The sequence below is a fragment of the Pelodiscus sinensis genome, chromosome 30 (assembly GCF_049634645.1).
Source record: "Pelodiscus sinensis isolate JC-2024 chromosome 30, ASM4963464v1, whole genome shotgun sequence".
Lineage (NCBI taxonomy): Eukaryota > Metazoa > Chordata > Testudines > Trionychidae > Pelodiscus > Pelodiscus sinensis.
The window spans coordinates 13,119,829-13,132,254 of NC_134740.1; the positions used below are offsets into that span (position 1 = coordinate 13,119,829).

The window sequence follows — 12,426 nt, forward strand, 5'->3', positions numbered from 1 at the left end:
ATAGCAAGTGATGGACAGGAGGAGAATAGAGAGGGCGGGGCTTCAATGAAGGGGCGGGGCTTCAAGGAAGGGGAGTGGCTTCAAGGAAGGGGCGGGGCGGTAGATCTTCGCCTGTTCTGAGATTTAAAAAGTGATCTTGGGTGTAAAAAGGTTGGAGACCGCTGCCGTAGAGATATCAGATAATAAGGATGTGATTTAACACAGGCACTTCTGAAAAATATTACCCAGAATCTCTCTCCCATCTGGAGTCGTGGCTCAATCATTTTGTGGCAACCCTGGCAGAAAAATGTGGACTCCTTTGAACCTACGACTAAATCGGAGAACTTGTTTGTTTTTCCCCTAGATGAAACCCGCGGAAAACAAACAACAGGGAAACGAAACCCTCATCACAGAATTCATCCTCCTGGAATTCGGGGCTTTCATGCAGCTGCAGGTTTTCCTCTTCCTGCTGTTTCTGGTCGTCTACATCGTGACCGTTGTGGGGAACGTCCTCATTGTGGCGCTGGTGGTGGCCAATCGGCACCTCCACACCCCCATGTACTTCTTCCTGGGGAACCTGTCCTGCTTGGAGACCTGCTACAGCTCTACCATCCTGCCCCGACTGCTGGCTGGGTTCCTGACGGGGGACAGGACCATCTCTATTGGCGGTTGCCTTACCCAATTTTATTTCTTTGGTTCCCTGGCAACCAGTGAGTGTTCTCTCTTGTCTATGATGTCGTACGACCGGTATTTAGCGATATGCAAACCCCTGCACTACGCGGCCCTGATGAACAGCAAATTTTGCATCACGCTAGTGGCTGCTTCTTGGTTAGGCGGGTTTCTCTCAATTGCTATCTTAATATTTCTGATGTCCCAATTCACCTTCTGCGGCCCCGCTGAAATTGACCATTTCTTTTGTGATTTAACCCCTATAATAAAACAGTCGTGCAGTGACACCCATGTGCTGGAAGTTACTGCGTTCATACATTCCTCCGTCTTCACCCTGCCCCCATTTCTATTAACCCTGGCATCCTACGTGTGTATCATTTCCACCATCCTGAAAATCCCGTCCAGCACCGGGCGGCAAAAAGCCTTCTCCACCTGCTCCTCCCACCTCATTGTCGTGACCATTTTCTATGGGACCCTGGTCCTTGTATATGTAGTCTCAGGCTCCGATGCCTTGAGGGACCTCAACAAGGTCTTCTCTGTCTTCTATGGGGTCCTGACCCCACTGGTCAACCCTCTCATCTACAGCCTGAGAAACAAGGAGGTAAAGAAAGCCGTGAGAAAGGCTGCACTTCGATTTTTGGGTTTTGACAAGAATACAGCTATTTCAAGATAACACACATAAGTGGGCTCTCACTGGCAGATGATCCAGTCTGAGGCTAGGTCTATACTGCAAAGAAAAGTCAGAAAAAGAAACACAAAGTCTTTTTTCCGAAATACTCATTGTGTGCCACTTAAGCTAATGAATGTCAGGGTAAGGAGATTTTGAATTCAAGGCTGGATTTTAAGGGGTGAGAAGGGGATTATGACATCAAACCAAAATCTAGGCCATGCATTTCACTACGTCTACACAACAACATTATTTCAAAATAAGTCCATGTCTACACAACTGGCAGTTATTTCAACATAATGTCAAAATGCTGTCAAGTTGAAGGACTTCTTTCTCCGACTCCTGTAACCCTTATTGGATGAGGAGTAAGGGAAGTTGGAGGAAGAGCACTCTATTTTGAAACACGTGTTGTGTAGCCCCTCCCCGTTTCGAAATAAGCTATTTCGACTTCATCTATGCAATTGACATACCCCCTCCCCCCCCATGTCTGAAGAATATGGTGTATTCCAACTGTACTTTGATTTCTTATTCTTCGACATGGAAGTGATTGGAAAAAAATGTCTTAATTATTTCATGAGAATAAAACAACTGAACAGGTGTGCTTTGATGTATTTAGCGCTCGTCCTCTCTCCTACCTTTGCCCTGACTGTCCTTTTCTGGGATAAAGTGTACCGTGTACATGTTGAATAAAACATGCCCGTAGGCGACATATGGTGTCATCAGGTTTTAAGAAAGTGAAATTGTGAAGGAAACATGGGTCTGATCACTAGAGGAGGAATAAAGTGTATGCACGGCTACGCCAGCAGCTCACGGTTCTCGTAGGAGGGGCCGTGGTGACCTCACTGGTCACTCAGCCAATCCTCTCTCTTCCTCTCCTGCTACTCTGCATGTAGTGGTTCTAGAACCCTAGAAGGACTCCTAGGAAGACTATCCCAGAGCTGTTGACCCGAGTCCCACGACTAAACTCGAGTCCGACTTAAGTCGCCTAGGTGACTCGACTTGAGACTTGACATTTTTTAAATTAAGACTTGAGACTCAATTTGGACTTGATGATGACGACTTGAAGACAACACTGCTCTATCTGGGAAGGGAAGAGTGCCAAGAGGTCTTATTGATGGTTTGTCCCTGCATCCGTGTTATCAAGGGTTCTCTGGCTATGTTTCCATGCTCTCATGCTTTATCTGGGAGGTCTTTGACCATGCGTTACATGAAGAAATCCTTCCTTTTGTTTGTTAAACCTGCTGCCGGTTCATTTCACTGGGTGACCCCCTAGTTCTTGTGTGATGGGAACAAATAAATAACTTTTCCTTACTCACTTCCTCCCCACCCGTCATGATTGTCTAGACTTCGATCCTATCTCCCCTGTGACAGGGCAGGTGACAGGGCTTGATCAGAAAGGAGAGAAAGGCAGATCTTGAAAATAGCAACGGCCCTGGTTAATTAGGGGCAGCTGAGAGAGGGCGTCTCTAAAGCAGATAAGGGCCAGCTGAGCTGACTTCAGGCTGCCCCGGGGAGCTCTTTAAAAGCCTTCCCTGTGGGGGAGGGTGAGGAGGAAAAGGGAAGAGGAGCTTGGAGGGGGGTGGAGAGGAGTTACAACATGTTAGAGTGGGAGACACCGATAAAGAGAAGGGCAGCTTTGCCAAGGGAGGGGGAAGGTGAGGAGCTCCAACAGGGAGCATTTGGGCTCCCTTCCCCAAGCAATCAGAGTCCAGCTGGTGGCTGGGGAGGGCGTTGACCAGAAGCATCTGTCCTGACAGCCCTTTTGGCAAGATACAGCCCCCCACAAAACACTGGAAGGAGCATGCAAAACCTGTGCTGCAGGACCTAGACTGGAGATTGTGGACCAAACACATGGTGTCAGGAGTGGGATTGCCTTTGCTGCTGTGAGACCCTGTGGCAGACCCACCCAGGATGGGCTAAGCTATCCCTTTAAAAAGGGAGAAAAGGCAAAATGGAGGACATTGTGAAGGCGCTGCAAGGAGCAAGCCAAACCTGTGCTGCAGGACTTAGACTGGAGATTGTGCACCGAACACCAGTCTAGGACCCAGGAGTGGGGCTGACCCTGTCCCGCCCCTCAGTCACCTCGATGAAAAGTCCCAGTCTCATGAATCTCGCCTCACAATGTGGCGGTGACTCGCTGAGTCTGTTCACGTGAGGTGGCCGAAAACATTGCCTCGCTCCGGAGAGCGGAAATCCGTCACCATTTGCAACCAGCGGGTGACTCCGGTTGCCGGGCAACAACCCCGTGGAGTCTCTGGTGAGCATTCCCATGTGGCCACCACGGAAAATATAGGCGGTTGCAACACTGCACCCGGGCCGGGGTCCATGCATGTGTGCCAGGCAAGAATTTGTGTCGGGACCTTGAAAAATTGAAGAGGAAGAAGATACCACTGGTGAGGTGTCACTCTCCTCTCACTCACAATAGTACAACTCTACTGGCGCCAGGGCTATCAGTCCTGATTTACACCGGGGTAAGTGAGAGGGTATTTGTTTCCTATGTAACTCCTTCAAACGCCTAGTCCTTCCTCTTGTGCATGTGAGCTCGGCGATTGTAATGTACTCCAAGGGGTGTTGGTTCCTTATGGACTTGTTTCTTGGTATGGTATTCCTTGCCCCCCAAAAACAAACAGGAGAACAAAGCAAAACAAACAACAAAGCAGAAGATCTTACTGAGGGGTGGGACCCTGAATGCCCATCCACAGTCCAATGTAACTCTCCGATTGAATAGAAGGTTTATTAGTTGAACAGACTTGTCAGTACAGGACCCAGGAGCAGCCAGGATCATCCATCTTGGGGAGAGGGGGGCCCAGTGCTAGGTCCCTGGCCTTCCTCCTGCCTCCCAAGCCAGCCAAGACTGACTCACTCTCAGCTCCTGACCCCAGCTCCTATAGCCAGCCCACCACCCAACTCTCACCCCGGTCATACCCCTTTCCCAGGCTTAGGCTATGAAGGGCATCAGCGATTGTGTACATATGGAAGGCTATCCCTCCAAAATTCCCATCACTATCTAGGTATTAGTACAGTCCCCAGGAAACTGAGGCACGCACACATAGGATCACTATAGTAATAGAAATGTAGCCGTGTTAGTCTGGTGTAGCTGAAGGAAAATACAGGACTATGTAGCACTTTAAAGACTAACAAGATGGTTTATTAGATGATGAGCTTTCGTGGGCCAGACCCACTTCTGAGGAAGTGGGTCTGGCCCACGAAAGCTCATCATCTAATAAACCATCTTGTTAGTCTTTAAAGTGCTACATAGTCTTGTATAGGATCACTATGGGTGGGTCTACACAGCATCTAAAACTTGAAATAAGCTACACAATTTGCACTATGCGTAGCTTATTTCGAGTCTGTTTCGAAATAACTAATTTCGTCATTTGGCGCTATCTACATGGTGCCAAATTTCAGAATAAAGCGCTATTTCGAGCCATCCCTCATAGAATGAGCTTTACAGGGATGGCAAAATAGCACGTCCACTCTATTTTGAAACAGCAGACGCGTTCAAAAGACGCGGGGTAGCTATTTCGGGACATCTCGGGTCTCCCGAAAGAACTTTGCTGTGTAGACATGGCCTATAAGACAGGAGAACACACATGCAACATTACAAGGCAAATAAAACCCCCGCTTCATCACAGACAAGCAGAATGGTAAAGAACTAGGAGAGGAGCAACAGGGAGCAAAAGGAAGGTTACATTTCAAACTGCATCCAGAAGGGATTAACCAATTTGCTTTTCAATCAAGTGAATGTTCTGAAATTTTTCTGAAGTCTCTTCTCTCTGAAACACCCCTTCCATTAGCCACCAGGTCAGTCTGCAAAGCACATTTCTGTCCCTCAAGCCAGTCTACTTGCTTCTCCGTGGGGACCCGAATGCCTGCGCTGTTACAGAAGTGTGTCTCATATGGTCAAGCACATTAGACAGTCCACAAATGTCGGAGTGATTAAAAATGGGACACTAACCACAATTAGAAATGGGGAACCCTAGCCACAATTGAAAATGGGGCACTAACCACAATTAAAAACAGGACACTAACCACAATTTAAAAAGGGGAACCTTAGCCACAAAATTAAAAATGGGACACTAACCACTATTAAATATGGGACACTCGCCACAATTAAAACAGGAAACTAACCACAATTAAAAACAGGACAATAAGCACAATTAAAAACAGGACACTAAGCACAATTAAAAATGGGATACTAAGCACAATTAAAAACGGGACACTCGCCACAATTAAAAACAGGAAACTAACCACAATTAAAAACAGGACACTCGCCACAATTAAAAACAGGACACTCGCCACAATTAAAAATGGGACACTAACCACAATTAAAAACAGGAAACTAACCACAATTAAAAACAGGACACTAAGCACAGTTAAAAACAGGAAACTAACCACAATTAAAAACAGGACACTAAGCACAATTAAATACGGGACACTAACCACAGTTAAAAATGGGACACTAGCCACAATTAAAAACAGGACACTAAGCACAATTAAATACGGGACACTAAGCACAGTTAAAAACAGGACACTAAGCACAGTTAAAAACAGGACACTAACCACAAGTGAATCCCTGTGATTAATGAGCCCGGTGACGTTCAAATAAAAACTCTCTCAGCCATTCTTCTCTCCACCTTCCATCCTTCCCCACGGATAGTCCAGTCTGTGCAGAGATCTTTGGGGTTGCTGAGGGTGCTGGTTGTGTAAATTTGTCACTCTTCCTGATGTCGCAAATTAGCAGCTATCCTGCGCTGTAATCAGAGGAGAAGACTGACACCTTCCTTTGTCGTCTGCTTGCTCCTAAAGCATTTATAATTCCTTTCTCTTCTTATTGCCTTTGCTCTCCCAAAGAGGCTGGAGAGAGGCTGTTCTCAGTGATGGCCAATGGCAGAACAAGAAGCAATGGTCTCAAGTTACAGTGGGGGAAGTCTAGGTTGGATATTAGGAAAAACTATTTCTCTAGACAGGTAGGGAAGCACTGGGACGGGTTCTCAAGTGAGGGGGTGGAATCTCCATCCCTAGAGGCGTTTAAGTCCGGCTTGACCAAGCGCTGGCTGTGATGATTGAGTTGGGGTTGGTCCTGCCTTGGGCAGGGGGTTAGACTCAATAATTCCTGAGGTCTCTTTCTGCTCTGGGATTCCTTGATTCTACAATTCCCTTGCTAGTGTAATTCATTTCATGCCTCTCTCATTTTGTCCTTACACCCCCGTGAAATTCTTTTATACCCATCCCTAGCAATGGGTGCATGTATCTACCTTTTGGGGAATTCCCTTTTGATTTTCTGGCTGAAAAAAAAATTCAGTGGCCCATACAATGACCCTCCAGGAATCTCATTATAGAGGCGGTAATTTCAACCGAGAAAGTCATGGCCAATATGTGGGATTGCACTCTGTGTTTTTGTCACTCAGCACATCCCGCTAGCGTAATTAGATGACTAAATCCCATCAAAACATCTTTAACTATTTCAGGACCCAAGCCTCTTCATTCTGGAGTATATCAAAATGCCCACTTGCCTTAATTTCCTTCTGGACGCGGTCAGATTTACAGGTTCCTGTTTAGTGTGAGTTATGCTCCGGCACCCTTGGAAAATTGCCTGGTGACACTGAGCATGGCACACGCCCATTAAATACGGTTGTGTGTAAAACTAATCCCAAGCATTCATTTGCCAGTTGGAATGATGGTTCTTGCTGCGTGTTGAATTAGGCATTCATTATTGGCCCAGACTGCACTGCAGTTATGCTGAATACACGAACAACATCCTTCCATATTTTCACGCAGGATCGCTCAGTGCATCGTATTGCCAAATTCCCACCCGGCTGTGCTTTTCGACCGCAGCAGTGGGGCTACAAAAATGGATGAGGTTCATATAATAATTAAAAAACATGAAAACAACAAGTGCATAAGAACGGCTTCACTGGATCACACCAAAAGTCCATATTCTCACAGTGGGATGATGTTTTCCAATGTGCAGTACTTTGCGTTTATCAACATTCAAATCCATTTGCTGTTTTGTTCCCCAGTCTCCTAGTTTGAAGAAATCCTTCTGTAGCTCTTCTCAGGCTGCCTTGGGGTACGTCTAGACGACAGGCTTTTGTCGACAGAAGTTTTGTCCACAGATACTGTCGACAAAGCTTCTGTCGACAAAGAGCGTCTAGACTACATTCAGTTCTGTCGACAAAGCAAGCTGTAGTCTAGACGTACCCCTAGATGCAATAACACCTTCTGTCGACAGAACTCTGTCGACAAAAGGCGTTATGCCTCGTAAAACGAGGTTTACCAGCGTCGACAAAACTGCTGAGTTCTGTCGATGTTATGTCGACAGAACTCAGCGGTAGTGTAGATGCAGGTATAATTTTGTCGACAAAAGTCCACTTTTGTCGACAAAACTCTGTAGTCTAGACACACCCTTGGTCTTAGCTCTCTTGAGCAGTTCAGTATCACCTGCAAATTTTGCCACCTCACCGTTTACCCCTTTCTCCAAATAATTTAGGTTCGCTGGGACTCTCTAAGCATCACCAGTAGCTGTGTGACATTAGAACAACAGAACCCTTTGGAAAGTCGGTGCCATTCTTTGGATTAGAGTCATAAAATCATAGAACTGGAAGGGACTTCGAGAGGTCATCGAGTACAGTCCCCTGCCCTCACGGCAGGACCAAGCACCTTCTAGACCATCCCTGACAGGTGTCTGTCCAACCTGCTCTGAAATATCACCGCAAATGGAAATTCCACAATGTCCCTGGGCAATTTATTCCAGTGTTTAACCACCCTAATTTTTCCTAAAGTCCAACCTAAACCTCCCTTCCTGCAATTTAATCCCGTTGCTTTTTGTCCTATCTTCAGAGGCCACGAAGAACAATTTTTCTCCTTCCTCCTTTTAACACCCTTTTAGATACCTGAAAACTGCTTCATGTCCCCCCTCAGTCTTCTCCTTTCCAAACTAAACAAGTCCAGTTCCTTCAGTCTTCCCTCATAGCTCATGTTCTCTAGACCTTTCAGTGTTTTTGTTGCTCTTCTCTGGACCTTCTCCAAATACTCCACCTCTGTCCTGAAATGTGGTGCAGAGAACTGGACCCAATTCTCCAACTCAGGCTAATCAGCGCAGAGCAGAGCGGAAGAATGACTTCTCGTGTCTTGCTCACCACACTCCTGTTCATGCAGCCCAGAATCATGTTGGCTTTTTTTGCAACAGTGTCACACTGTTGACTCATATTTAGCTTATGGTCCACTCTGACCCCTAGATCCCTTTCTGTAGGACTCCTTCCTAGACAGTCGCTTCCCATTTTGTATTCATATTACTATATATTCCTGTGTGTTTCTTTAGTGGAGAGTTTCAGGTTTTAGTCTAGGAGAAAACTTAGATGCAAGTGTTACATGCTGGTCCAGTTCCCCTCTCTCAGTGGACATCAGATTGTAGTAATAGAATCCGGTCCCTAAATTCCATTTATTGCTGAGTTCCCTGGACCCAATTAGTAATTGTACATGGATCCCAGGAGTGGGTGTTTCAATTCTCCATGTTTCACCTGAGCTGTGCCGTTCATTGTTGATGGCTTTTGGTGGCATAGCTCAGCTAGAGTCTATTATGGGTTTCCTTTTATAATAGAGTTGATCCCATTCATAGAATCCCAGGGTTGGAAGAGACCTCAGGAGTCATCGAGTCCAACACCCTGCCCAAAGCAGGACCAACCCAACTCAATCATCCCAGCCAGGGCTTGGACAAGCCCTTAAACACCTCAAGGGATGGAGATTCCACCCCTCCCTAGGGAACCCATCCCAGTGCATGAATTCATGTCTCTGGTCTCAAATTCAAGGGTCCACCCCATTGGAATTGGCTGGCATAAATATGGGCAAAAGAGGTTTGAGCCTCGCAATGGGATATGACTTGTATTTTCGTTTAAAGACCCATGAGTGGGCCGTCAGTCTTTTGGGCCCTGCCAGTAATCTGAGACTTTGTGATTTGAGTAATCCCCAAGTATGCTCAATGGAAGGTGCACTCTAAACAGGATTCCTTAATATTTTTTCCTTAGATGAAACCTATGGAAAGAAAACACCTGGGAAATGAAACGTCTATCACGGAATTCATCCTTCTGGGTTTTGGGAATTCCCCTCGGCTGCAAGTCTTTCTCTTCCTGCTGTTCCTTGGGACCTACATTGTCACCCTGACAGGGAACCTTCTCATCATGGCGCTAGTGGTGGCTGATAGGCACCTCCATACCCCCATGTACTTCTTCCTGGGGAACCTGTCCTGCTTGGAGACCTGCTACAGCTCCACCCTCTTGCCCCGGCTGCTGGCCAGTCTCCTGACGGGGGACAGGACCATCTCTGTTACCGGCTGCATCATGCAATTATATTTTTTTGGTTCTCTCTTAACCACCGAGTGTTCTCTCCTGTCGGTGATGGCCTATGATAGGTATCTGGCAATATTAAAACCGCTGCGTTATGCGGTCCTTTTGAATGAGAGACTCTGCCTCCAGCTAGCGGCCTGGTCATGGATCAGTGGATTTACGTCTGTTGCCATTATATTAATTCTGATGTCCCAATTAACGTTCTGTGGTGCCAAGGAAATTGACCACTTCTTTTGCGATTTCGGCCCAGTAATAAAACGGTCCTGCAGTGACACCCACGCACTGGAACTTACTGCATTCATACATTCCTCCGTCTTCACCCTGCCTCCATGTCTAGTGACCCTGGCATCCTACGTGTGTATCATCTCCGCCATTCTGAGGATCTCATCCACCAGCGGGAGGCAAAAGGCCTTCTCCACCTGCTCCTCCCACCTCATCGTGGTGAGCATTTTCTATGGGGCTCTGGTCATTGTCTATCTTCTCTCGGGCTCTGAGGCATTAAAGGGCCTCAACAAAGTTCTCTCCATTATCTATGGAGCCCTAACTCCATTAGTCAACCCCCTCATCTACAGCCTGAAAAACAAGGAGGTAAAGGAAGCCTTGAGAAAAGCTGTCCTCGGGTTTTTTATCTTTGACAAGAATAGAGCGATCTCACGGTAATGGACATACACGTAAATGGGTGACCATTGGAACAGGAAGCAGCAAAGTTTGACTATGTGGGCAGCTCTAACTTATCTCAGGTGGCCCGTGAAATTGTAGGCTAGTAGGATCAGCACTTCCCGAACCAAGTCCAGGTGTAGCAGGGCTGGATTACAACACACAAAGGCCATAACTATGTGTTATAATCAGGAGGGCTGCCCAGCAGCCTGGGTATTAAAGAGTTAATTATGTCTCCTGTCCCTAGCCAGGTATCTGGTCAGCTAATAGTAAAGCAGATAGGGATTTCAAACAGGGACAAAGGAATTTTTAACTTTTCCCTCCTTTGTCTGGGGCAGAGCGGCTTCTTCCAAGTAACAGGGAGATGGGAAGGCCTGTCCCTCTCCAAGACCTCTTACAATGTGTAAGTAGGGCAAAGTAGTTAGCCCGTCAGGTTTTATTGTTTTCATGGGTTGGGGATTTGGAACTGATGTCTGTGCTGTTAAACGTGGTTTTTTCTCTCTCTCTTTTGTAACTACGTTTTGAGCCCATGGGAGCATGCCTCATGAGTATATCCAGGGCTTGACAAACAGCGGCAAAAGCCACTCGCCAGCCCCACACTGCGCATGTGCAAGAGCCACATTGCGCACGCCACCGGTAAACGGGGCGCCAGGCTGAAATCTACTCGCCACGGGCAAGTAGATTCAATAGTTTGTTGAGCCCTGAGTATATCCATTGGAGACTCTTACCCTCTACCTGCCTTAACTGTGTTTGCAATGGTAGTATTGTTTTGATAATAAAAGTTTTTTTTTTCTAATTAACCGGTATTGGTTCATTTTTGTGTCCTGGTTTTATCTTAGGGATGAAATTTCCCAAGTGATTTCTTCCCTGGTTTTCTTACAATTACTTGAGTGGTGGCAGCGGTTGATATTCTCCAAAGTCCGGGTGTGACAGAGCGTTGGGGACCCCCCGACCCTGCACCCCTGTCCACAGCAAGAGGTGACTCTACCAGGCAGTACAATAGAGAGAGGTTATTGCTTCTCAGAGATACAGCACAGCCTGGGTTTGATGTGGACATAAGAGTGAGGGAGCAGGCAGCCTTAGACCCCTTGGGGCAGGGTACACAGGCCTCTGCACCCCCAGTACTCGACTTAGTCTGTTCTCTTCATGTTTGTCCAGCCAAGACTGGCCCTTCTCCAAACCACAGAACACTCATCCCCCCCCCCAGGTAGCCACACCCCTTCCTTAGTTCGAACCCCTTCCCCTGGCCAGGTGAGACATTGCTAGCCAAGGCCTACATGCTTGCCCTTAGGGACCACCCCCGCCCCCCCAGGAAGTGTTTACAGACACCGGCCAGTAGGGGTCACCCGGAGCACAACACAGCAACCAGAGTGGACCTAGGGCCACAAGATTGTACAGCCCCCCCCCTCCACCCCCCACTACGTCACATCGGGTATTAGGATTTGGGGGACAGTTTTTGTACCAGTTCTGGAGAGATCAGGTTTGGGGTTGCTTTTGTGGGCCCCCACTTCTGCGTTTGTCATGCCAGAGTGGGGAACAGGTTTGACACTATGTCAAGTTTAAGAAGTCCCAGAGCATTACCAAAAAAAAAAAAAGGACACTGAAAACAGGATTAATGAAATTTGATATTTGCATTTATAATGATACATAGGCGAGGATGCAACGAAAAATTGGAATTATTTTTAAATTTAGAGGCCCTTTATAATCGGAGGCCCTAAACTCTCTAGTTTAAATAGCCAGTGCGTAAATTGGGCACTGGGGCATGGTCTACCTGTGGCCCGGTGACTCATTTCGGAGGGAAATCCTGGAGAATTACACAGCCACCCTGCTCCCCCTGTAACGTGTGAAGAATTCAGAATACTGCCATCACCCAATAAAGTCCTTTCTGTGTGAGTTGGACCCTGCCAAATTCACAGCCGTGCAAATTTCACGGCCCATGAAATGTGGTGTCCTGCTGAGCAATCTGGCCTTTTGGGTGCTTTCCCCCTGTACCATATCCATGTCATGGGGGAGACCAACATTCCTCGTGGGGCTTCCAACCCAAAAGGGAGCTGAAGGGAGATCACACGGTTATTTTGGTAGGGCCGTGGTATGACGACCCTTAGGTCT

At 47.0% G+C, this 12,426-nt stretch overlaps 2 protein-coding genes across 2 annotated transcripts; both read left to right on the plus strand.

The window, feature by feature from the left end:
- The first annotated feature begins 42 nt into the window (after nt 1–42).
- Nucleotides 43–1,321, plus strand: LOC102458802 (olfactory receptor 11A1-like). The gene has a single exon (XM_006114055.2). It carries the CDS (start codon nt 344–346, stop codon nt 1,319–1,321), a length of 978 nt encoding a protein of 325 aa, XP_006114117.1. The 5' UTR covers nt 43–343.
- Nucleotides 1,322–9,342: 8,021 nt separating this feature from the next.
- On the plus strand, nt 9,343–10,320 carry LOC102458572 (olfactory receptor 5AP2-like). Its single transcript, XM_006114054.2, has one exon. The coding sequence runs from the start codon at nt 9,343–9,345 to the stop codon at nt 10,318–10,320; it is 978 nt and encodes a 325-aa protein (XP_006114116.2).
- The last annotated feature ends 2,106 nt before the right edge of the window (nt 10,321–12,426 follow it).

Coding starts and splice junctions, on each gene's coding strand:
- LOC102458802 (XM_006114055.2), top strand. CDS start 344: ATGAAACCCGCGGAAAACAAACAACAGGGAAACGAAACCCTCATCACA.
- LOC102458572 (XM_006114054.2), top strand. CDS start 9,343: ATGAAACCTATGGAAAGAAAACACCTGGGAAATGAAACGTCTATCACG.